Source organism: Lissotriton vulgaris, chromosome 8 (assembly GCF_964263255.1).
Source record: "Lissotriton vulgaris chromosome 8, aLisVul1.2, whole genome shotgun sequence".
Classification (NCBI taxonomy): Eukaryota; Metazoa; Chordata; class Amphibia; order Caudata; family Salamandridae; genus Lissotriton; species Lissotriton vulgaris.
Window position 1 is genome coordinate 577,152,966 of NC_141696.1, and position 24,410 is coordinate 577,177,375.

At 47.2% G+C, this 24,410-nt stretch overlaps 1 protein-coding gene across 1 annotated transcript in view; it reads right to left on the bottom strand.

Annotated features, from left to right (window-relative positions):
* ABHD10 (abhydrolase domain containing 10, depalmitoylase) overlaps positions 1-20,941 on the bottom strand; it is a 219,478-nt gene extending 198,537 nt beyond the window's left edge. The window contains exon 1 of the mRNA XM_086934417.1: positions 20,667-20,941. Within this exon, the coding sequence (XP_086790543.1) occupies positions 20,667-20,778 (112 nt within the window). The 5' untranslated portion in view covers positions 20,779-20,941. The remainder of the gene's footprint in view (positions 1-20,666) is intronic.
* Positions 20,942-24,410: the final 3,469 nt, after the last annotated feature.

The following is a 24,410-nucleotide window of genomic DNA, read 5'->3' on the forward strand; positions in this document are numbered from 1 at the left end:
AACACAAAAAATGCAGCCTCTCCTCTAGAAAATATGAACGTAATTATTTGAAAAATATGAAAAAGGGAAAAAAACACCAGAGCAGAAAAATAAAACAAGCACTGGCGTTGCCAATAGGTCTCGCAGTAGGAAAGTTGGAGCTATTGGTTTTGTAAATGACAAAGCCCTTTATGTTTTTAAAATGAAAACAAAAATAAAAGGCATTGTTATTTGCAATTGTAATGGCTCCAACGTTCCTACTGCGAGACCTATTGTGCACTGCACAGTGTGGGTGAAAGTGGCACTGCGTGGGTGTGAGTGGCTTTGAGTGAGTGGCGTTGCGTGGGTGAGTGGCGTTGCGTGGGTGTGAGTGGCGTTGCGAGGGTGTGAGTGGCGTTGCGTGGGTGTGAGTGGCGTTGCGTGGGTGTGAGTGGCGTTGCGTGGGTGTGAGTGGCGTTGCGTGGGTGTGAGTGGCGTTGCGTGGGTGTGAGTGGCGTTGCGTGGGGGTGTGTGGCGTTGCGTGGGGGTGTGTGGCGTTGCGTGGGGGTGTGTGGCGTTGCGTGGGTGAGTGGAGCTGCGTGGGTGAGTGGAGCTGCGTGGGTGAGTGGAGCTGCGTGGGTGAGTGGCGCTGCGTGGGTGAGTGGCGCTGCGTGGGTGAGTGGAGCTGCGTGGGTGAGTGGCGCTGCGTGGGTGAGTGGGGCTGCGTGGGTGAGTGGGGCTGCGTGGGTGAGTGGCGTTGCGTGGGTGAGTGGCGTTGCGTGGGTGAGTGGCGTTGCGTGGGTGAGTGGGGTTGCGTAGATGAGTGGGGTTGCGTAGATGAGTGGGGTTGCGTAGATGAGTGGGGTTGCGTAGATGAGTGAGGTTGCGTGGATGAGTGGGGTTGCGTGGATGAGTGGGGTTGCGTGGATGAGTGGGGTTGCGTGGATGAGTTGTGTTGCGTGTGTGAGTGGTGTTGCTTGGGTGAGTGGCGTTGCGTGGGTGAGTGTGGTGTTGCGTGGGTGTGAGTGGCGTTGCGTGTCTGTAAGTGTTGCTGTGTGGGTGAAAGTGGCACAGAGCCTTTGATGTGGCGTGGCGCAGGAGAAATGCTGCTGCTGCTAATGAAATATAACGAGCCAGACCTCTTGGCTGTACCAAGGCTTGTTACACGTTGGATACATCTAGCTTTGCAGTATCGAAATCTGGACTCCACCGTGAAGGCTTCTCGACAGGACACATGGAAATGTGGGCCCTCGGAGAGCTGGATTTTCCCAGCCCTCGTTATTTTCTGTTATTTTCTGATGCGCCAGCGCTGACACTTCCGGGACATTTTCACACTTTCGGGGGAGCTGAAACTAACAAATGATATGGTTTTCTTCATTTTCGAAAGTGGGTTGTGAACGCTGCTGTCTACGCCACGTCTGATTTCAGAGAGATTATTCTATTGAGTGGGTGAGAGTAAATGAACATCGCTGGGTAAAACGCATCCCCCAGGCAGGGCCCATCGATTTGCCATTGTGTGTTTTACTGTTTGTTTATGGTGGTGGCGTAGGGACACAAACGAGGGCTCCAGAGGGGATTTGTGTGCTTTTCTCAACATAAGCTTAACCAAACACTGGAACACTGTAATGAAGATGAAGGCGCTGCCCTTGTCTTCCGACAAAAAAGCACAAACTGGGCGCGTGAAAATACAATTATAACCTTTGATAATAGCGCATTGATAGCGCTCCTGCACAGTCTGGCACCTTTCAAATGTTCTATAAATAGGTGTTAGTCCAACTAGCAATCACTCAAGTACAGCAAAAATTCGGATTATTAGAATCATTACAATATTAAAAACACAATGAACTCAACGTGTATTGGCAAACTCAATAGGTGTAGGTCTAGCTTTAATGTGCAAAAGTATGCAAACAGCATGTGGACATGCTCGTGTCTGTGCTTAGCAAATACTGACCTATCGGCTTTGCAATTACTTGTTTATGAGTGTATGGGAAGGTAAATTGTAAATCTGGATTAACACATAAAAATTAAAGCCTGCTGTAGTGCAAATAGAAATCAAACAAGCAATACAATAAGCTGACTGCTATGGAAGTGGTAAAGTCTGATAGGGGAGGGAAAGCTCCTGGTAACAAGACAGAGGCAAGGAGTGTGGCAAATGGCCGGATGGGGGCGGGAGAGCCTGGTGGGGGTGCGGGAATGCGAGGGGAGGAGAATGGAGGGGGAGGCATGGAGTGTGGCAAATGGCCGGAGGGAAGCCGGATGGGGGCAGGAGAGCCTGGTGGGGTGATGATTTTGTGTGGTGATGATCTATCTTGTCCTAACGGCTAGTGGTTCTATATAGGCGAGAGGGACAGCTATAGTAAGTTATTTAGAGGGCGAGGTGTAGCGAGGTTGACCCTGGTTCGGAATGACGGCTAGTTATCTTTTATTGTATGCGTCCGCAGCTCTAGTGTGGTAGGCAGATGCGCGGACGGAAGCCGGATGGGGGCGGGAGAGCCTGGGGCGGGAATGCGAGCGAGGGGAGGCGGATTAGGAGGGAAGCCGGATAGGGGCGGGAGAGCCTGGTGGGGGGGCGTGAATGCGCGAGGGGAGGCAGGCGGATTAGGAGGGAAGCCTGATGGGGGCGGGAGAGCCTGGTGGGGGGGTGTGCCTGTGGGAGGGTGATTGAGAAATGTTGCCGAGTGGGGGGGCGTGCCTGTGGGAGGGTGATTGAGAAATGTTGCCGATGCGCGTGCATGTTAATCACGTGGTTCACGTGAACTGCATGAAAACCGCGGGGCTGAAAGCCCTTAGTTTGACGCTGTTTTCGCCACTTGAATTCTCGCTCCGCTGGATGCGCTTGCGCACATCGATAGGTCGCGAGACCTAAAAATGAATAAGTGCAAATATAGCACAGAAAAGGCTAAGGAGCGGAAAAAGAGAGAACGGAAAAAGATTCAACAGACTGAATATTACAATTGGGAAGCAAATACTGGTTTGAGAACAATATAATAGGGATTTTGGGAGGATGACTGGAAAGAAATGGGGCTTGATGCTGCACAAGAACATTTTAAGTGGATTTAAAAGGCTGAATGTAAGCTCGTATAATAAAGCACATCACTTCGATTTCATATATACAATGGAACAGGAAAAGTAGAAGGGCGGTCCGTGCTAAGGCAGCTCTCCGACTAGGCCGTTGTATTCTCTTTGTTAATGCAAAAAAAAGGTACAACATTAAATATCCATATATTTTCTAGGACTGCAGTGAATGTTTAACCTGCCTTCTTGCCAAACTGTCTCATCAGTAGATTCCTTAACATTGATCAAGTGTTATACTATGCTTAAAAAACTGTTAATATACAAATATAAGTTGCAAAGTAGTCAGTTTATAGATCAGTGAAGACTTCCTACTTTCCAAAAGAAAAATACTGAAAAAAACTGGAAACAACGAATTTAGATATACACAAAAATGACAGGCAACATCCTTGGTTTGATAAAAAAGTGTGGATCAAGATTCAAGGGTGTTGTAGTTAAATAAACATTATTTGAATACCAGAGTCTTTAAGTAAATAAACCCAAATTACCATCAGATGGTAAAATTTAATTACATTATAAAAATTGGTAAAATCACACGCAGAAGCAACTAGGGGGTCGGGGTGGGGAGATCACAAGCAACGAGGGGGGTCGGGGGTGGGGAGATCACACGCAGAAGCAACGAGGGGGGTCGGGTGGAGAGATAACACGCAGAAGCAACGAGGGGGGTCAGGTTGGGGAGATCTCACGCACAAGCAATGAGGGGGGTCGGGTGGGGAGATCACACGCACAAGCAACGAGGGGGGGTCGGGGTGGGGAGATCGACGCACAAGCAACGAGGGGGGTCGGGGGTGGGGAGAGCACACACACAAGCAACGAGGGGGGTCGGGTGGGGAGATCACACGCACAAGCAACAAGGGTGGTCGGGGGTGGGGAGATCACACGCACAAGCAACAAGGGGGGGGTCGGTGGGGAGATCACACGCACAAGCAATGAGGGGGGTCGGGGTGGGGAGATCACACGCACAAGCAACAAGGGTGGATCGGGGGTGGGGAGATCATACGCACAAGCAACGAGGGGGGTCGGGTGGGGAGATCACACGCACAAGCAACGAGGGTGGGTCGGGTGGGGAGATCACACGCATAAGCAACGAGGGTGGGTCGGGTGGGGTGATCACACGCACAAGCAATGAGGGGGGTCGGGGTGGGGAGATCACACGCACAAGCAACCAGGGGGGTCGGGGGTGGGGAGATCACACGCACAAGCAACAAGGGGGGTTGGGGGTGGGGAGATCACACGCACAAGCAACGAGGGGGGGTCGGGTGGGGAGATCACGCGCACAAGCAACGAGGGGGCGCAGAAGCAATGAGGAGGTTCGGGGTGGGGAGATCACAGGCACAAGCAACAAGGGGGCTCGGGTGGGAAGATCACATGCACAAGCAATGAGGGGGGGTCGGGTGGGGAGATCACAAGCAACGAGGGGGGTCGGGAGGGGAGATCACACGCACAAGCAACCAGGGGGTGTCGGGGGTGGGGAGAACACATGCAGAAGCAACGAGGGGGGGGGGTCGAGGGTGGGGAGATCACACGCACAAGCAACGTCAAACACATGCCACGGAAACCCCAAACATGACCACATGACTACAAAGCTAGCAGCAACACACCGGTGCCGTCTCCCATTTTGAAGGCCTGCCATTACACTGAGTTTGTGGCATAGGTAGCCTGGGGGGTTCTGCTGGTCTCTTCGAACGTAACACTCTAAGGGAGCTTCCTGGCCTCGGACTTCCACACACACCCTGAGAAGGGTCCTGGTTCTTCCGACGCCCCCTTGTCGGATACTTAGGCACTGGCGTTGTCCCTATGCCACCCGTCTTGCCTCCGTACGTACATAGATAGATGAAGTCATTGTGGGGAAACGGAAGTAGGAGTCCGAAACAGCAACAGGTCGGGCGGGCTGGGCGGAGGAGGCACCGACTTACCCAGGGGGGCAGCTCCGCTGTGGAGATGCGGAGCTTCACGACTTCTCCTCATCCTCCAGGAAGCCCAGGGCCCGCGAGAGCCGGGAGCCCTTGGCCAGCTTGTTCTTCGGGCGCCATCTTCGGAGGAATGCAAAAAACAAACCTTGGCGAAAAAAAAAAAATAACATCCGCCCACCGCCGCAACGACGATCGCAAGGGGGCGGAGAGGGAAAAAATGTCCGGAACGCCCACGAATCGCCTCGGACGCCTCTCTCTTCCAATGCCTAGCCTCCATTTACGGAGCTAGCCAATGGAAGAGAGAGGCGGGACAAAGCCAACAACTGTTCTAACATAAGATTTCGCCTGCGCGAACGCTGCTGCGCAGCGGACGCCAGGCGAGACCTAACAAGCATTTACAATGCAACGGTCTCGCCTTTGCCAAAGTTAGAGCTATTGGCATTGTAAATGACAAATTTTTTATTTATGTGTTGGTTTTGAAAACAGATAAATAAATGGCATTGTCATTTACAATGTCAATAGCTTAATCTCTCGCATATGGCACAGAAAGAACTGAGCGATGAAAGACAACACATAGAAAAGTAGAGCAACAAATCAAGCTAAGGTAACACAGGGCAACCTAAGGCATTGCAGGCCTTGAATAAAGTGACACAGCAAACAGACAACGAATGGGGTCAGTAAAACAACACAAGAGAACCTACGACAAGACTTGAACCAAAGCAACACATGATGGCAAACTAAGGCAACACACGGCAAAGCAGGGCACCCAAAGGGAAACAAACAGAAAATAAACCAAAGTAATATATGCCTCACATTTCAGCACAAAAAGCAAGACAATAAGACACAAGGCAATCTAACGCAACACACGAAAACTACCTTAACATGAGGTACCCTGAGGTAATTAAAAGCAAACCAAGAAATACAAAGTAGGAAAAAGGCTATTTATAGGATTAATTATAATATGACGCCAATGGGGAAAAAATCAGCTTGTCAAAAGGAAAAGGCAACAAATAAGAGGCAAGAATTGTAGGCATTGCCTCAATCAAACATTTTTTTTCAAAGTAATAATCTATACCGTGATGTTACCCACTTCTGCTTAGGGGAACTCAACAATTTTCAAAATAATTTGAGTTTTAAAGTGTTTAACATTGGTCTGTTCAGTACCCACAATAATAGTATTATCCATCTTAGTGGGGCAACTGTTTTGAACTCAGGAGGAGTGGAGGGAAGGCTTGGACAAAACTGCCCCGCTGCACAATGTTGACATGTAGTTTACACAAAGACTGCTGCAGCAGGCGCTCCCCCGACTGAGCTACCCTGCAGGCTCTCGTGCGTTCGAAGCGCTTTAGTAACATAGCCCCTACACAAATGCTTGTTTCAAGAGCATGCAGGAATAGTTCCACTTCATGAAATTGACTAATTTCCATGCCTTTTCTTGTCTAATGCCCGTTTTATTCAGAACTAAGTTTGAGGATAACACAAACAGCGATGGATGCAGTTCAGATGCAGAAATATTCCTATGTTTGGGCCTAATCACTTGGTCACTTTTCGAGCACGTAAATTACGTACTCATGTGCCTTTGAGAACTGGGCCCCAAATATTGGTATAAAATGGGAGCATTAAGGGAGTACTCATATAAAGCTAGTGCAAACAGTAAGGAGTGTGTCTCTTTGCTATTGTACTAATAGGACATTGGGTGTTTGGGCTCATTCACAAAGACATGCAAGAGTACATAAAAGACTACCCCTGGGAAACTACTTCAAGTACTGAAATGTGTTTGTGACTCAGCACCACTGTCTTTTGTTAACTCAGTCCCTAGAAAGAGGAATGGATTGGCACAAAAACTGAAAAATGCAGTTGGTGTTCAAATTAAATGGCTAATACATGAAGGCCGTGGTCACTGAGTCATGCCACCAGCGCATCACCTTTCCAGCATTCTCTATAAGTTCGTTTTTTTCAAATGAACAGTCGCGTAACAATGAAAGAGAAGCCTACGACTGGAAAACAGTAGTGTCTGTTGTACCTGACACCATCTCACACAAGCCACTCGAACTGGGTCAAAAGGGCCGAACGAAGGCTGAGCAGCATTCAGCAGCCTCCGATAGTTCCAATGGTAACACCGGAAGTGAATACGAGTCAGGGGAGGTGCGGTCACTGCTGCGCTACGGTTTTATCGGGCAGTATCAAAACGTGTTCCTCTCACACACCATGCTGAAACTTCTGTTTTAAAACACCGGGAGCGGCATTGCAGCAATTATGAAGCACAAGCGAGTCGCGTGCTATTGCAAACGCAGTTTAAAACAGAGAAACTACACACACTGAGAAGACATGTTATACCGTAGGTCCTTTGAAAATACATTGCACAGAAACAGCACGAATTGCACAGCATGCCAGCCACTGGGAGATTTAAACAAAAAAAACCCTCACGGTGGGAGAAATGTAATGCATGAAAACATACATTTAGCCACCTTTGGCGTGACATGTTACATATTTACAAATGTCTCTCAAGTCACACTGGTAGGAGCTTCTCGAGCGCCTGTCCACCAGCAGCCTGAAAGTTGCCTGGCCATGTTTACAACCAAGGTGCGTGCTTCCTGCCGGCACAGCTGAGCAACTCTCATCCAAAGCAACAGAAAACAAGCACCCTGGATGAAATAATAGCAGGCCGCAACCAAACACGGCGTGAGCAACACTCAAATCAACAGCGGGAGGGGGAGCGGGAACGGGCACCCGGACAGCGGGAGGGGGGGCGGGAACGGCCACACGGACATCGGGAGGGAGGCGGGAACGGCCACACGGACAGCGGGAGGGGGGGCGGGAACGGGCACATGGACAGCTGGGTAAAAAAAAAACAAGCACTCACCTGGACTTCTTCCGGCGGCGGTCGGCCTGAAATGGCTGCCACAAAGCTCCGGCATTTTCGAGATTCGGGGGCGTGTTCTTGCAGAGACGTCAAGATTAAATACCAAGATTTTAAAAAAGCAAGAAACGCCCCAGAATCGCGTCGTGACGGGGAAAGAGTGACGGACAACCATGTCTTTCAATGGCTAGCCTCCATTTATGGAGCTAGCCAATGGAAGAGCAGGCGGGACAAAGCCCCCGTACTGTTCTAACATTAGATTTCACCTGCGCGAACGCTGCTGCGCAGCGGACGCCAGGCGAAACCTAAAAATGGCCTCAATCCCAGCACTATGGCAGTATATTACAGTTACTGTTGTTATGCCTGCGACATTTGAACATGCCACGAGGCACATCCTCGAGCCTCTGTCGCGTGAACTCTAATCTGCTGCATCTTCTTGTTTTCAAGGAGCTTCCCATTTATGACGATTCCTCTCTGTATCACCATTGCTGTGTGGCAATTTTTAGAGCGTGCATGTGCCGAGAGCCACCCATCCCTACGTCGTTTTACGTGCCGCCATCTTTGAAATCTGAGGTTTCAATTCACATTGTTATCAGCGGGAGCTGACAGAACTGCGGCAAAGTTTGGATGACAACTTTTGCAATGCTTGATTGAGAATTACTTCACTTAACTGGTAACCCTTATTTTGGTGAAGAACATGAGTACTGTTAAATTGTTCTCACCTAGATTCACTGAGATACTATGACATTTGGGGATCTTCGTCATGTTTCTCTGCTGAACTGTAACATTTTGGTATTCCGTTTCATTATCTACAACCTGCTCTAACAGGACCTTAGTTTCATTATTTACAGCCTTGATTCACCGAGATGCTTTGACAGATTAGTGTCTTCGTCACGCTGTTATGCGGATATGTGACTATAGTTTTCACTTCCTTTATCCACAGCCTGCATTACCGAGATGTTACAACGGGAAGTGACCATCTTTACTTTACATTGCATTCTTCCATTTGTAATTGGTTGTAGATGATTCCACTTATGACAGTGTGAAATATAGCAGGTGCTTCTTTATTTTTCTCAACAAAGACCCTATACCAGTGTGTTCATGTGAGACATCGCTCATCATGGCTGTGTCAACATTCATGCTGGACTGTGTTCTGGTGCTGTTTGAAGCATTATCATCTTTAGTCATGCTTGCATACCTTGCGTGTAAAAGTAGTTTTTTTGTTGTTAAAGTAGCACGTTGCTGCTGGGTACTTCGCACGCTTATCTTTTCATTTTTTAGGTCTCGCCTATCCCATTCTGCAAGGAATGGATAATCGAGAATTATAGGAGGCAAAAAAGTTCTCAAACCATCGGGCGGATTTCAAACAGTTCATGTGACCACAAGCACGCGCATTTCCACACATCAAAGCCATCAGCCTCCCTCCCACAGGCTTCTTCAGCGTGCGCAGTGCGCGCTGGCCTCAATTCTCCTCCCCCTAATTGCTTTCACTTTCGCGGCCACTTCAAAGGGATCCTTTCCCTGCAGCTTTTTCTTTTCTTTCGCGTTGTTCTTGTTGTTTTGTGGGATTTTTTTGTCCAGATGATGCATGTACTTTACTATTCGAACAGTCGCATGCTTTAGTTGTGCTTGGGATTTTGTGTTTGAAGAGCGAGCGAGAGAAATGGGTTGAAACTTGGATGTTGTAGTAGGAGTTGTGGCTAGTGGGGACTGGTGTGATCGTCAGGCTGCTTTGGTTCCACTAGCGGGTCACATCACAACAACTTAGCACAACTATAGTGTGTGTGTTAAAGTCTAGACTGCATTGCTGATCTTCGATCAGACTGGTGCGTTCAATGGACACATGGGGTGGGGAAGGGTGGGCGGTTCACATAAGCATGGAGATCATTGGCCCCGCCTCTGGTAAGTAACATGAACTAGCGCATATTGCCATCAAAAGATCCCACTTCGTGAAGGCGCTTCTGTCGGCGCTATTGTATTTTTAGTACGAATTTATTTAAGCATGCTGGGGTTTTTAGCCCCACACCAAAAAGGTAACATTAAATCTAACCCCATTAACTTTACAGCTGCAGGTCTGGTTTCTAAATCCCACGTATGCCTTGCTGCTCCAGTTAAGGATTTTTCTGTGCATTCTGGGACTCGTAGTCCCGGGATGCTGAGCTCCAACCTTCATTGAGGCCAAATTTGGCTTCTCAATTTAACTTCACAACTTGGAAGGAGACCTAGGCACACCCTATTAGCTGAACAGTATTCTCGATTCTGTTGCTCATAGCAAGCGAGGGGTCGCAAGTCGGGTGGGGTCCGGACAACAGCTGTATGTCGTGAGAAGATTTGGGTCCAGAATCCAAAGGGCAGTGAAATGTTTCCAGTATGGAGAGAAGGAAAGAATTAATCTGTTCGGATTTTTTTATAGTGTTCTCTTTGCAGTGCCAGTGTAGTCTGTATCCACCACGATGGTGCGCCCCTGTGTTAAATGATTTTTACCATGTTCACCCTGTAAAAGGCAGCTCAGCCCACACTGGCAGGTTTGTGAGGGTGAAAAACCAAAATGTAATGTTCTAAAATGACCTCGGGACACCTCTTGGAACTCGAAAAAGCAGCATTAAAGAGGCGTCGACAATATATTAGCGCTTTACCACTGCATGATCGGTGCAAAACAGTGAGGTTACCACCGTCTGCCCGTGTGAGCCCGTGAGCATTCGCAGTGTTTGCAAGGGGGGCGCTGTCAAGGAGGACAGGTCTCACAGTCATGAACAGCTGCACGCCCTCCCATGTTTTGTTTTAGCATGGGCCACCTTTTTCGTAATATGCTGGTACCTCCAGCATAGATCAAAGATCAGACTGGATGCACAGCAGTTGCTGCGCAGACGCAGCACCTGCAGTGTGACCCAGCTAGCACCACATCAGTCCTTTATTAGTTAGAAGGAATAGATTGACTGACTGAGCTTTTTGAAGCCATATGCACTTGTTTGCCTAGCAGCAGCCTACATCGCTACAGGTGTCCTAATCCCTCCGATAATTAATGTGTGTCATTGATTCCCAGGGTGCACACCGGCACTTATTTCAGGAGTTCATCTATGGGGACTCTCACTTTCTGTACTGTCACTGTTTTGATCTGCAAAGCGCCAAGAGGTCCTCAGTCCATCTTTAATTCTCTCAAATGTGATCACAAATACATTATTCATTCTCTTTCTATTTAGTCTTTGCTGCGTTTCTGCAGACAATAGTGGAAATAAATGAAGGACTGTTTTTCACTTTTCGTGAGGAATGTGCCTTCTGACAGCGCCAAGGGGTGGGCGGGGCCTCCAGCTGATATTGGTGCTACAGCTGCTGATGAGTAAGTGAGGAAAGGAGGGCCTACCTGCCTGGTTTTGGGGACAGCACTTTTTTTGGACTGCTTGAGCACAGATTCCCTTGCAAAACGCGGCATGCAGCCATGCTGCATAAAATCAAGTAGGCATGGTCTTACTGTGGACTTATCTTTATCTATTTTAACAGATATTTTCTTAAAGTGAATTTAAAATAGAACGTGTTGAGTTATTTAATTCCGAATTTCAAAAAGTAGAACTCAATTATAACCCAGTACGGATGAACTATTGACAGTTGTTTTGTGCTTGCAACAGGTGGTGCAATGGTGTAATATCAAATAGCTTGCCTGTGCAGTTGATTTAGTGTCAGCATAACTTTTTTGGGTCGTGCCAGAAGATTTGTGTTCACATCTATGATAAATTTGTTTTTTTGTTTCATATGTTGTATTAGTTACTCCATTTACACAATTGCTTTGGTACTTCTCCATAGATTTATTATAGGAAGAATGTACGGTACCTTTGTGGTTCATACCCACATATTTAGACGGTTGTTACATGTCGCGGCTTTAAAATAGGATTTTCTGATCTGCCCTCCCCCCCACCCCCAAGCAGTGCCCACGCAGTGGGTGCCACTTTCCTGCCTTCCCCACCAGAAGCCGGGCCAGAGTTTCAGCACTGATGCGGAACTCGAGCATTCATTGCCTCCTGCCTTCATACCAAGTCGCAGTCAATCTGAAAGCAAATTATTCCGGTCACCATTTCTGTTCCTCTGCGTTTTTACTGTTTTGAAAGGAAATCTGTGAAACACATCTCTCAGCAAGTTGTCATAGGAGAGTCGGGCTTTCTTATCGATGGAATGTCTGATTACAGAATACCACTTTCCTGCGACGAGCCAACAGCGCGCTCAGGCTATCCAGGGCAAAGCACCTCTCACCCACAAATCAACCCATCCTCTTACCCACTCATCTAACCACCATCTTACCCACTCATATCACCATCCTCTCATCCATTTAGACATCCTTTCACCCACTTATTCAACCATCCTCTCACTCATTCATTATTCTATCCACCCAACCCATCCATCGTTCACCCACCCACATATGCATCCTTCTAGCCAGCCATTTATCTTTCACCCACTCCGTGTTCATCCTTTCACCCATTCATCCATCCATCTTTTCACCCACTCATACACCCATCCTCTCACAAATGTATCCATGATTTTATGCACCCACTCATCCATATATCCTTTTATAAACCCATTCTTTCACCAGCTCATCCATCCATCCTTTTTCCCCTTTTCTAGTACTAGCCCATCTTTTTTCTTTATTGCGTTAAAGTTGCCCGTTTATCTGCCAAGTTGCAGACAGAAGTGGTACATATGGAGCCCCACCCGGCTCTAGCTGCTAAAGTGGGGGGTTCAAAATGTCAATACAATAGATCTATCATAAAATAAAATAAATAAATACAGAACCACACACACAACCACAACACGCACAACCACATACACACACACACACACACACAAACAGACCTACACACACATACAACCACACATACACAACTACACACAACGAAGAACAACCACAAACAACCAGACACACAACCACAACCAGATACACAACCACACACACAACTACAACCACACATACACTACCACAAACACACATATCACACACACAACCACACACACAACCACACACACAGAACCACACCATCAGTGCACACTTTCACCAGGCACAGACACCATCAGTCGTCAGTGCACGCTTTCAACAGGCACAAACACCACCAGCCGTAAGTGCACGCTTTCACCGGGCACAAACACCACCAGCCGTCAGTGCACGCTTTCACCGGGCACAAACACCACCAGCCGTCAGTGCAAGCTTCCACCAGGCACACACCACCAGATGTCAGTGCACGCTTTCACCAGCCACACACACACCATCAGCCGTCCGGGCACGCTTTCACCAGGCACACACACACACCACCAGCCATCAGTGCATGCTTTCACCAGGCACACACCACCAGCCATCAGTGCATGCTTTCATCAGGCACACACACCACCAGCCTTCAGTGCACGCTTCCACCAGGCACACACACCACCAGCGCACAATTTCTACAGGCACACACACCACCAGCCATCAGTGCATACATCAATTGTTAACGCATCCACAATTAACTATTGCAGCACTCGCAGTATGGCGCACTTTACTTTTAAACATATTCATCTAAAGCGCAGCATGCCACCATTGCAAAAAAAAAAAAAAAACAATTTCTTTTAGCCTACAATTATTGGCTTTTGTTGCAATTGGTGGTGCAATATTTAGCAATGCCAATAGCTCAAACGTAATTAATGTGAGACCTATTGCATTGCAAATGCTTGTTTTTTTATGCTGTGTGTCATGTAAACTGACTTTTTGGATACTCCTTTTAGGACACTTCTTAACACTATGTTATTATATGTTTCTAGCTTTAGATGTGTTGTGTATTGAAGCTGGTCTCCATACACTTGTTCTATTCTTCAGTGTGAGTGGTGGGCACACCCTTCTCACTAATTTCACCCTACACAGTCTTTGTTTTGGCCTAGCATCAGTGTTACCCTTGCATCAACCTTTACCATATGTTCATCCAGCAGTGTTCTCTCCTTACTTTTATTGTGTTTACACATCATTTTCTGGTGTGCAATGGGCTGTGCACTCATATTTGGTTTGTTATGCACATTGGGCAGTGTACCCACTTTTTACTTAGAAATGCGCGATGAGCAGTGTACCCATACATTGGCCTCTTTTTAAGTTGTGCTTTGGGCAGTGTACCCACTTTTCAATTGGAAATGTGCTTTGGGCAGTGTATTCATTTTTCAGTTGGAAATAAGCTTTGGGCAATGTACCCATATGTTTATATGTGTTAGAGATGCACATTGGGCTGTGTACCCACTCTTTGGTTAGTATTGTACAATAGGTTATGTACCCTACACTTATGTACCTTTGTGCAATGGGTTGTTTACCCTACACTTGATTATTATGTACGCATTATTTGAAGTGTACCATGAGTTCCCTAGTGTAGGATAGTGTGAATGGTTTGGTATTTACACTCCGCGGGTGTTCCCCCATTCTACAAGTCCTGCACAGTGTCCTCTTTAGTGCGTGGTGTGTACAAATGGGTGATTAGTTAAATTTTACACCCCCTTGATTTCAACTCTTCTCCCAACCCCACACATTATTTCCATTTTTACTTTCTGAGCATGTTACCTTATTGCATTTTCCTATTTCTGTATTTTCTTCATTATAATCCCAAGGGAAGGGGGTGTGCCATGCTATATCTTCTCGTTTGCACCCTGTCTTTGCTGTCTATCTGCACTTAATCTTCCATCTTCTGTTCTTTTGCAATCTGCACTTACCCTCTCTTGCTCCATAATTCTTTTTCACTTTGTTCCTTCTCCATAGTCACATTGATTTATATGCAATGTTGTATCATTTCTTCTACAGATATGTGTTACCCTCTCACAGGGTTATAACTATTTTTGTTCATTGTTTCCTTAAGGGGAGAGGATATGTTGTACTTACATTTCCTGCTGTTCAGCCAGTATGCATGTGTGTATGTCTGGAACTTGGAATGCCTGATGACTGTGTGGAATGTTGGTGTGCCTGGTTGGCTGGAGGAATGACAGTTACAGTGAGTGGGCTGAGCAGCAAATATGCAGCTCCTGGTGGGGCCTTGAACTCACCTTTAATCAGCGTGTACAACTTATCTACTTGTAACTACCTTCCTGTAACTTAACAACCTCTACTTTGGTTTACCTCGTGACTACCATTCATCCTTTCAATAGCACTGTTGTAACCTTCAATCTAATGTAGTGAAGGTTAGCGTTCTAGCCTATCTGTGTTCCCTCTCTTCCCCTCCCTTCCCTCCCCTGCTTATTGGCTATTGCCGACCTACGTCATATACCTAGAGGCAGTGTTAGTTCACGGGCGGCGATTCGAGCCCCAGCTTTTCATTGTACTGGTCCGTCACCTGCGGGTCTTTGATGTTAATAAACTTACTACTTCAACTCAATTGGTGCAGTGTCTTAATCGGTATGACACTTCAAGCACATCAGGATTCTCGAATATGAAACAAGAAAAGAATAACTACTGCAGGCCCCATCGATGTAAATCAGCAGCACCCTGGCGCCTCTGCATCATAAAAACAAACACCATGAGTGCCCATTGTAGCAATGGACGTGACAGCTTTAACAACCACTCAGAGAGAAGCAGCAACTGTCCCTTCTTCACGCCTGGGCATCCACTTCCAACCTCTTAGAACAGAATCTCAGGACGCAGAGCCACACTTCAATGACGCAAAGTCAGACCGAAGAGAAAGATCGGAGAGCCACCTGACAACTTACAATTAGCGACGTTTACGAAAAGACGCAAACAACGGGAGCCCAAAGTACAAATTCCGACATGAAAAATACACCATGGTAATGAGTGCAACCATAGAAAAAGCAGAGCAACCATTAGCACTTCACAGACTGAGGAAACCATTTAAAAACACTAGCCGAACCAGCCCTGCAACACCACAGCCAGCAGAGGCGGGCCCAGCCACAACCAAGCATGCTTGGGAGACACGGTGCCCAGCTACCAGCCCATGTCTCCTAGCTGGCTGGAGGCAAGCACCGCAGATCTCTGGCTCGGCCAAACTAATAAACGTCGGAAAGGCACTGCCCCGCCGCACAGAAGGCAGCCTGGCCTGCAGTAATCAGAAGCGCCGTTGTACGCGTCCCAGACATGGCCAGATTCCAGAACAGAGGTCAATGCGAACTCCCCAACCCTGCCAGCACCACACGGCAGGAAGCAGAGCCACTAAAGCATTGGGACATGTGCACCACGCCTGCACATAAGAATCAAGGGGAAATTTGCACGGAACAGGAAGAATGGAGGGAGGATGGATTTTTATCTATGGGAAAGGATTGTGATTGGAGGCAAAGGGGCCTCATTGAGTGAATCATCATGGCGAGAGGGAGGAAGGGGTAATGAAAGACAACAATTCCATATAACATTTGCCATATAGAAAACCCAATGTGGGCCTCTGTTAAACAGGACAAACCTACAACATACATCCAAAATACCACTAAACACAATGGGAAACGGTCTAGGTTGGTATACTAGGCAAAACACCTGCACTACTACTTTAATTTTACAGGAAACAAAAAGATATATACCCTAATTAATTACTTCTTCCATATACAGTTTTATACTGCACTGCTGCTGTTTCTAAGTACGGTCAGTAATGACCGAAGTAAGTCCTTCACCAATATACTGTGTCATGTGCCTGAATGGTCCAATTTAACCCCCCCCCCCCCCCCCCCAATCACTGCAACGACCTCTATGATACCAGACCCTTACGGGTGATTGTGCGCTTTACAAAAGGTGGATTATTATTATTTCAAGCACCCCTGCACGTTCAAAGAGCACTAAATGAAGGATGAAACCACTAACGCCATTTCTCTAGAGATGTTGGTGCAGGAACAACCATTAGTAACTTTTGAAAATCAGTTATGTAGTGACTTTCTAGCAATGTACAGAACTTCCTTCTTTGCCCCAATGCAACACTAGTTTTATACACTAATACCATCAGTGGTGCCACAGGCCCTAATAGAGCCAGCAAAATCAATAGTAGAAACTGGTTGCATTGTAATCAAACTGCAGGCATTAAATGATGGTCAACAAAAGTTTTGCTAACCGGGCAATGTGTCGAGGTCAAGTAAATTATTAATCAGGAACTGCAGAGAAATATTTAGAAGAGCAAGGGGAACAAAAAGTAAGTCAAAGCTGACGTGTTGACCCTAAAAGAGAGACTTTGTCCAATACAAGCTTTAGCATCATCACTCGTTTTATCTGCAGGGCTTGGGCACTGCAGAGAAGCAGGACAGCACTAATGACCTTACGTCACAACTGGAACATCAAGAGGTCTCCAGATACTTTACAGCTTAATCGCATGTACTCTGACGGCTTCAGACACCAATTTTTCGCTCACAACCAACTCACTAGGATGCACTGTGGACACAAATGTAAACCACAAGGAATGCATCACCAAGAAAACAAAGACTTTTTTGTACCAGTTCTCTATTACAGAACGTGAGGCCATTCCTCCCAGAAAGCGATTTTAGAACTACTGTACAACCTTTTGTACTCTCAAATCTGGATGGTTGCAACAACTTGCTCCATGGCCTTACAAATTCCACGCTTGTCCCTTTCAAGGGCATCCTACATGCCTCAGTATGCATAATCCATGGCTTGAAGAAATATGACCACATCACCCCCATCCAGATGGAATTCACATGGCTCTCCTTTCTGGCCCAACCTTCAAAACCAACTGCATAATTTGCAAAGCCATCACGACTAGCTCCTCCATCCATTTGAGTGATAAGCTCACCATCTCCAGTGGTCCTCACTGCGGGTGAGCTGAGAGCATCATCAGAATGAAGGCATAAGAAGGTTAGGAAAGGAAAAAAGCAAGGAAACAGGCCTTCTCTTTCGATCCACTCATGATCGAGAACTACCTCCCTCTAGCCACCAAGCCAGTTTCAACCCTCCAATTTAGGGATGATCTGACAATTCATCTATAAAGAACACACATCACAATGCAGTGACTTCTGCTCAAATAACCCAGCTATTGCTTTGTTATTTTGTTGACTGTATTTTAGCTTTCAAGGCTGCAGAGCACTCAGCTGCTTTTGTCTATGTTTGTACTATACAAATACTACATACGAGTATTCATTTGTGCAAAATTCTGTCACAATAATTCAATTTAAATCTAAGTCCATATCAAGAACTGTTTGTTAAAACACACAGGGCCTGATTCACAAAGGTAAACATAATCTTTGGTCTAAGTTTAGGTTTTGTTTGGTAGTCACATGTTAACAGTAAGCTCACAACTACAGAGATTCCACAGTCGGGGTCGAAAATTTTGCACATTAAAAGATAGGACAGGTCTCCGCAGTCGTAAACTTACTGTTAACATGTACATTGTGACTACCAAACAAATCATAAAAGTGTAAAATGGCGTAAGTTTTCCTTTGTGAATCAGGCCCTAATTACAGCCGTTCTTTTAAATTAACAGTCTATGTTCAAACGGGATTAATATTTACTGTCTGCACCCGGTAATTACCAGCTAACGTTCTTCTACAACCAGGGCTTTAAGTGGGCCAGGTCCTGCCGGAGCTCAGCACCAGCAGTTCTTAAAAGCAGGTGCCGAGGCGGGTCCCTACCGGGCTTTCCATTTTCACCTTCAGGGTGGGGGAAAAAGAAAAGCTTAACTCTGAAATAGAACCACCTGTCACTGTTGTTGATGTAACTTCAAAGAGACTTAGTTTTCAGTTTTATATAACGCAATCTTGTAGCAAACATGAGCACCAGTTACATTACACAAGGACGTATTCATGTTTTGAATCACAGGATGTTGAGCCATGAGGCTCGAACCTGCTTTCTCTGCTCGAAAGTCATAGGTCTCGACTTAGCCACAACCTCGCCCACAAGAACGGAAGCTTTTTCAATATTATATACAACAAAGTCATTGTTGTTGATTATTTATCTTATGCAATTTACAACCATTGACCAGGCCAATAGTCCTTGTTTGTTGTAGGTGTAATCTTACTTGTGTTATATATCTGGATGAATGACCAGAAGCAGCAAAATACCAGTGGCCAGGCACACCATGCTAAGTATTGGGCGGACCCCAATGATCTTAAGAACTTCCGGCCCATCTCCCTGCTCCCGTTCCCGGCGAAGGTCATCGAGAAAACCGTCAACTAACAACGGACCTGCTACCTCAAGGAAAACGGTATCCTGGACCCGTCCCAGTCCGGCTTCCGCAGCAACCACAGCACCGAAACCGCCCTCATTGCCGCTACCAATGACATCAGGACCCTGCTAGACAACGGAGAAACTGCGGCCCTCATCGTCCTGGACCGATCAGCTGCCTTTGACACGGTCTGCCACTGCACACTATGCACACGCCTACAACATGCCGGGATCCAAGAGAAGGCCCTGGACTGGACCACCTCTTTCCTCTCCCGCAGAACACAGAGAGTCCGCCTCCCCCACCTTCCGCTCCAAAGCCACTGAGATCATCTACGGCGTTCCCCAGGGCTCATCCCTCAGCCCAACGCTGATTAACGTCTACATGACAGCGTTCGCCCACGTCGCCCAACTTCACGACCTCAATATCATCTCCTATGCCGATAACACCCACCTGATCCTCTCCCTTACCAAGGACCCCCACACAGCCGGCTGAAGCTGAACTCAGACAAGATGGAGGTCCTCATCCTCGGATCCACCCCCTCGGCCTGGGACGACTTCTGGTGGCCAACCGCACTAGGAACAGCTCCAACACCCACCGATCACGCACGCAACCTAGGGGTCATCCTCGACTCCACCCTCTCCATGACCAAGCAGGTCAACGCCGTCTCTTCCTCCTGCTTCAGAATACTCCGCAAGATCCACAAGTGGATCCACACCGAAACGAGAAGAACTGTCACCCAGGCCCTTGTCAGCAGCCGGCTGGACTACGGAAACGCCCTCTACGCAGGAGCCTTGGCCAAACTTCTGAAACGGCTGCAACACATCCAGTACGCCTCTGCACGTCTGATCCTCGACATCCCTCGCCGCAGCCACATCACACCCCACATGAGAGACCTGCACTGGCTCCCCGTCAATAAGAGGACCTTCAAGCTCCTCACCCACGCACACAAGGCACTCCACAACACCAGACCAGCGTACCTCAAAAGACGACTCAGCTTCTACGCCCCCACCTGCCAACTTCGCTCCGCCGACCTCGCACTCGCCACAGTCCCCCGCATCCGAAGAGCGACCTCCGGCAGCAGATCATTCTCCCACCTCACCGCCAAGACCTGGAACACCCTCCCCATCCACCTACGGCAGACCCAAGACCTGCTGACCTTCAGGAGACTCCTCAAGACCTGGCTTTTCAAGAAGTAGCAGCATTGCCCACTCCCCTGCACCTTGAGACCCCCACGGGTGAGTAGTGCGCTTTATAAATGCTACGATTGATTGATTGATTGAAGTAAAGATTTTTAGCTTTTTTTAAGCCACGGCCTTAATTACATCAGTCACGCCCCTATGTGAGACACCCCAGTTTTTTCATCCTATTAAAGCAGCGGTGCATCTTGTAAACACCCTCTGCAGATGTGTGCCAGTGTTGGGTGATTTGTGGTATCTGACTTGGGACATCAGTGTGTTGGTAGAACACCAGTGTTGTTTCAGTATGCTATGCGTGCCAATGCTCATTATGGGGCGGTTTGCGTAAAATTAAAAGTTTTATAAACACTTCAGGAAAATTAAGGAGTGCCGATTAGAGAAGGGACCTGCACCGCCCAGACAGGTACAGGGGGTCTCTGGCGGAATCTAATAGGAGACGGTTTGTACATACTCTATCCTCATGGGATAAAACAGCATTATTAAAGCAGACAGGATGGGGTATACTGATCGAATTCAAATGGCGTACAGAATGGAGAAAGTGAATGTCGATGCACTGCAGCTCCGTTCAGAGGGTACTAACCTGCCGGTCTGACCCTGCTGCACAACCCGACCCCCTGCGGAAGTTGCCCTCCGGGCCAAGGTACAGCAGTCCGAACCCTACACCAACTCCACCGCAGACCTAGCAGCGCCATCGCCCCACTACTCCTCTCGTAGTAGTGGAACCAACGGGGCACAGCGGCGATGACGTCAGAGAAACAGAAAAGGGACTAAAAACAAAATTAGTGTAGCTTCGTTGCTACTCTTGTAAATGCTCATCTGGACGCATCCATGTTGAGGTCAGGCTTTCCGTCTGTCACACGTAAAAATTAGTTCGGTGCGCGCTCAGCTTTATCTCGCTAGGAGGAGTGTAAAGGAGGCTGCGCGGTTGGCTTTAATTTAGCGCAGCAAATTGTGTAGTCTTGGCTGCATATATGTGGCTGGCCCTTTATTTTGTTTTCAAAAATTAAATGACATTTCATGACCCGTGTGGTTTTTAGAGCGCCCAATTTTCTCACTTTCATGTTGGAATAATTCCCCTAGACCAGATTTTTTGATTTGGATTGATAGCACTTATGTCACCACTTAAGTGTTCCTCCGTGATTCTAGCAAGCCTCAATAAATCAGCGGCTCATTGTATATTGTGGATTAAAAACAATGAAGATTACCGACAAGACACAAGTCCTAACACGCTTTTGAAATTCAATAGGTCTCGCATTTGCGAGAGTTTAAGCTATTAGCATGACAGTGCCTTTTATTTATGTTTTAAAAACGAAAACTTAAATAAAAGGCATTGTCATTTACAATGCCAAAAGCTCAAACTCACTAAAATGCGAGACCTATTGCATTGCAAATGCTTGTTTGTCTGCTCGAGTTAGTAATTGCTCAAGAGATGTTTGGGAGGTAGTGCGTTCTATAAATCTAAATTCAAAGCAGATGGGCGCTCAAAGGAAAGATTGGCACTTTAGACAGGAAGCCAGTGCAAGGGTCTCACGGAAAACCTGCACTTTACAAAAGGAGCCAATGAATAACCTAGCAAGGTCAATTGGAAAAAGTGCAGGTTCCAAATAGTCCCTGTTTCCTTCTGAGAAGTGTCTGTACCCCCCCCCCCCCCCCAATGAGAAAAGCACCCTACTCAGAAGTGCTGATACTTCCCCTGCCAAGTTGAAGAAGGGCAGGCACTATGTACCTGACAGCACCTGCTCATGTAAGGGACTATTTCCAGGAACCATAAGCACTCTACACAGGGAGTAAGTGTAGGGGTGCTCACAGAAAACATTGGTACTCCACACAGGAAGCAAGTGAATGGTCGCTCAGAGGAAATATGTCTGAGATTAATTCAAGCCTTCCAAGTTCAAGTTCGAAAATTTGTATAGCGCACTACTCACCCAGAGGGTCTCAAGGTGCTTGGGGGGGGGGGGGGGGGGGGGGGTACTTTACTTATCGAATATCCAAGTTTTTAGTTGCTTTCTGAAGGAGAGGTGGTTCTGTGTAAGGCGGAGGTGGGTGGGGAGAGAATTCCAGGTCTTGGCCGCTAAGTAGGAGAAGGATCTTCCCCCCATGGTGGATCTATGGATGCGCGGAATTGCGGCGAGGGCTTGATTGGATGATCGTAGTTGGCGGGTGGGGGTGTAGAAGGACAGTCGCGTGTTGAGACATTCAGGTCCTAGGTCGTAGAGGGCTTTGTGTGCGTGGGTGAGGAGACGGAACGTTATTCTCTTGTTGGCGGGGAGCCAGTGGAGGTCTTTCAGGTGACCGGAAATGTGTGCTTGGCGGGGGATGTCTAGGATGAGTCTGGCTGAGGCGTTTTGGATGCGTTGGAGTTTTTTCTGTAGTTTGGCTGTGGTTCCGGCGTAAAGGGTGTTTCCGTAATCCAGTCGGCTTGTGACCAGTGCGTGGGTGACCGTCTTTCTTGTTTCGGTGGGGATCCAGCGGAAGATTTTTTTGAGCATGCGTAGGATGTTGAAGCATGATGATGAGACGGCGTTGACTTGTCTAGTCATCGAGAGGGAGGAGTCCAGGATGAAGCCCAGGTTACGTGCGTGGTCCGTAGGTATGGGTGCGGTTCCCAGGGCCGGTGGCCACCATGAGTCTTCCCAGGCAGAGGGGGATGAACCTAAGATGAGGACTTCCGTTTTGTCCGAGTTCAGTTTTAAACGGCTGTTCTTCATCCACTCGGCTACTTCTTTCATTCCTTCGTGTAAGTTAGTTTTGGCGGTGTTTGTGTCTTTGGTGAGGGAGAGGATCAGCTGGTTGTCGTCTGTGTAGGAGATGATGTTGAGGTTGTGTTGGCGTGCGATGGATGCGAGGGGACTCATGTTCCACCAACTTTTTTATTCTTTACAGGAAACATAGGAACTGTACACAGGGAGCATCTCACCAGAAAGGTGTGCACCTTACATAGTGAGCCAGTGCATGGCCTGTTACCGAAAACATGGACCCTGTATAAAAAGGGGACAGCATTGGAGTTATCATATAAACATAGGTTCTGTCTACAGGGAGCAAGGATTTGGATGATCAAACATGGACCCTGTATACAGGGAACTTCCATGTTGCTGATCACAGTAAACGTGTGCACTCTATAAAGCGTGGAGCGCATAACCTATCACCAGATACACGTGCACTGTACAGATAGTCTCTGCATGATCCGTCACCTTAAACAGCGAGCATGTGCATGAGATAATACAGGAAATTGCACCTACATGCCCCAAGTGTTCGTATCAACTAACACCAAAAATGTGTGCGCGAAATAGCACAGTAAACATGCAAAGCACACATGGATACCATGCATGAACTAGCAAAAGAAACAAGTCAAATACATATGCATAAGACGCAGTTGTTTCCCCTATCAAAAGAAAGTTGCACCACATAGAAGGGTCATCGTGTATTCAGTAGCAACTGAAATGTACACTCAACATACAGTACACATGCATGACCTAGCATAAGAAGCATGCATTTTACATAAGAAGCACATACCTGATGCATCACAGTAAAAGTATGCACTGTAAATAAATAAATATATGCACAAAATGAATCACAAAACTAAAACATGTTGGGTGGCACCCATGCTTAGCAAAGTCATAAGCCCTAAACAAAAAGCAGTCACTAAACCCACCAATTTGGCACTGCGAATCCAAGCTTAGTCTATCAAAGGCATCATTGGAGGAGCCAGAGACGCTGGAGTGCAGCGAGCAGAGCCCGTCCAACGCGGAGCTGTCGCTGCTTGTGCTGCTGGTTGACAAGCTTGTGGCGGCCAAGGGAGAGCAGGATGGGTGCTAATAAAAAACAAGCATTGGCAACGCCAACAGGTCATGCCTTCACAAGGGAACTGCCGACATATTGGCTATGCCATTGTTTTTGCATTGGCACTCTTTGCATATGTATTTTTTAAGTTACTGTTCTGAAATGGCCTTCGTAAATTAAATGTTAAAAAAAATCAAGTGCAAAACTGCTATCAGTTTCGTATATGAGCAATGACGGTAAATTTGTAGATACAAATAATGAAGTAACAGACAAATGGTTGTTCATCTTAGTTGTTATGCACGTTGCTCTAATCATTTGGCTCTGTTTACTCCTGATATTAAGTGGGGTCTGGCACCGGCAAAAGTTGAGGCATGGATGGGTACAACCGCCTAATACCAAACGTATGTATAAGTTGGTTGTTATGCTCGCTGTACAATTTGGTTGTTAGGCTCTCTTAATATTAGATGCATCCGCCTTACCTTGATATCCTTTGAGCGAGACCTTTTCATTACACTGTCGCTGTGCGAACTATTGTGCCGAGAAT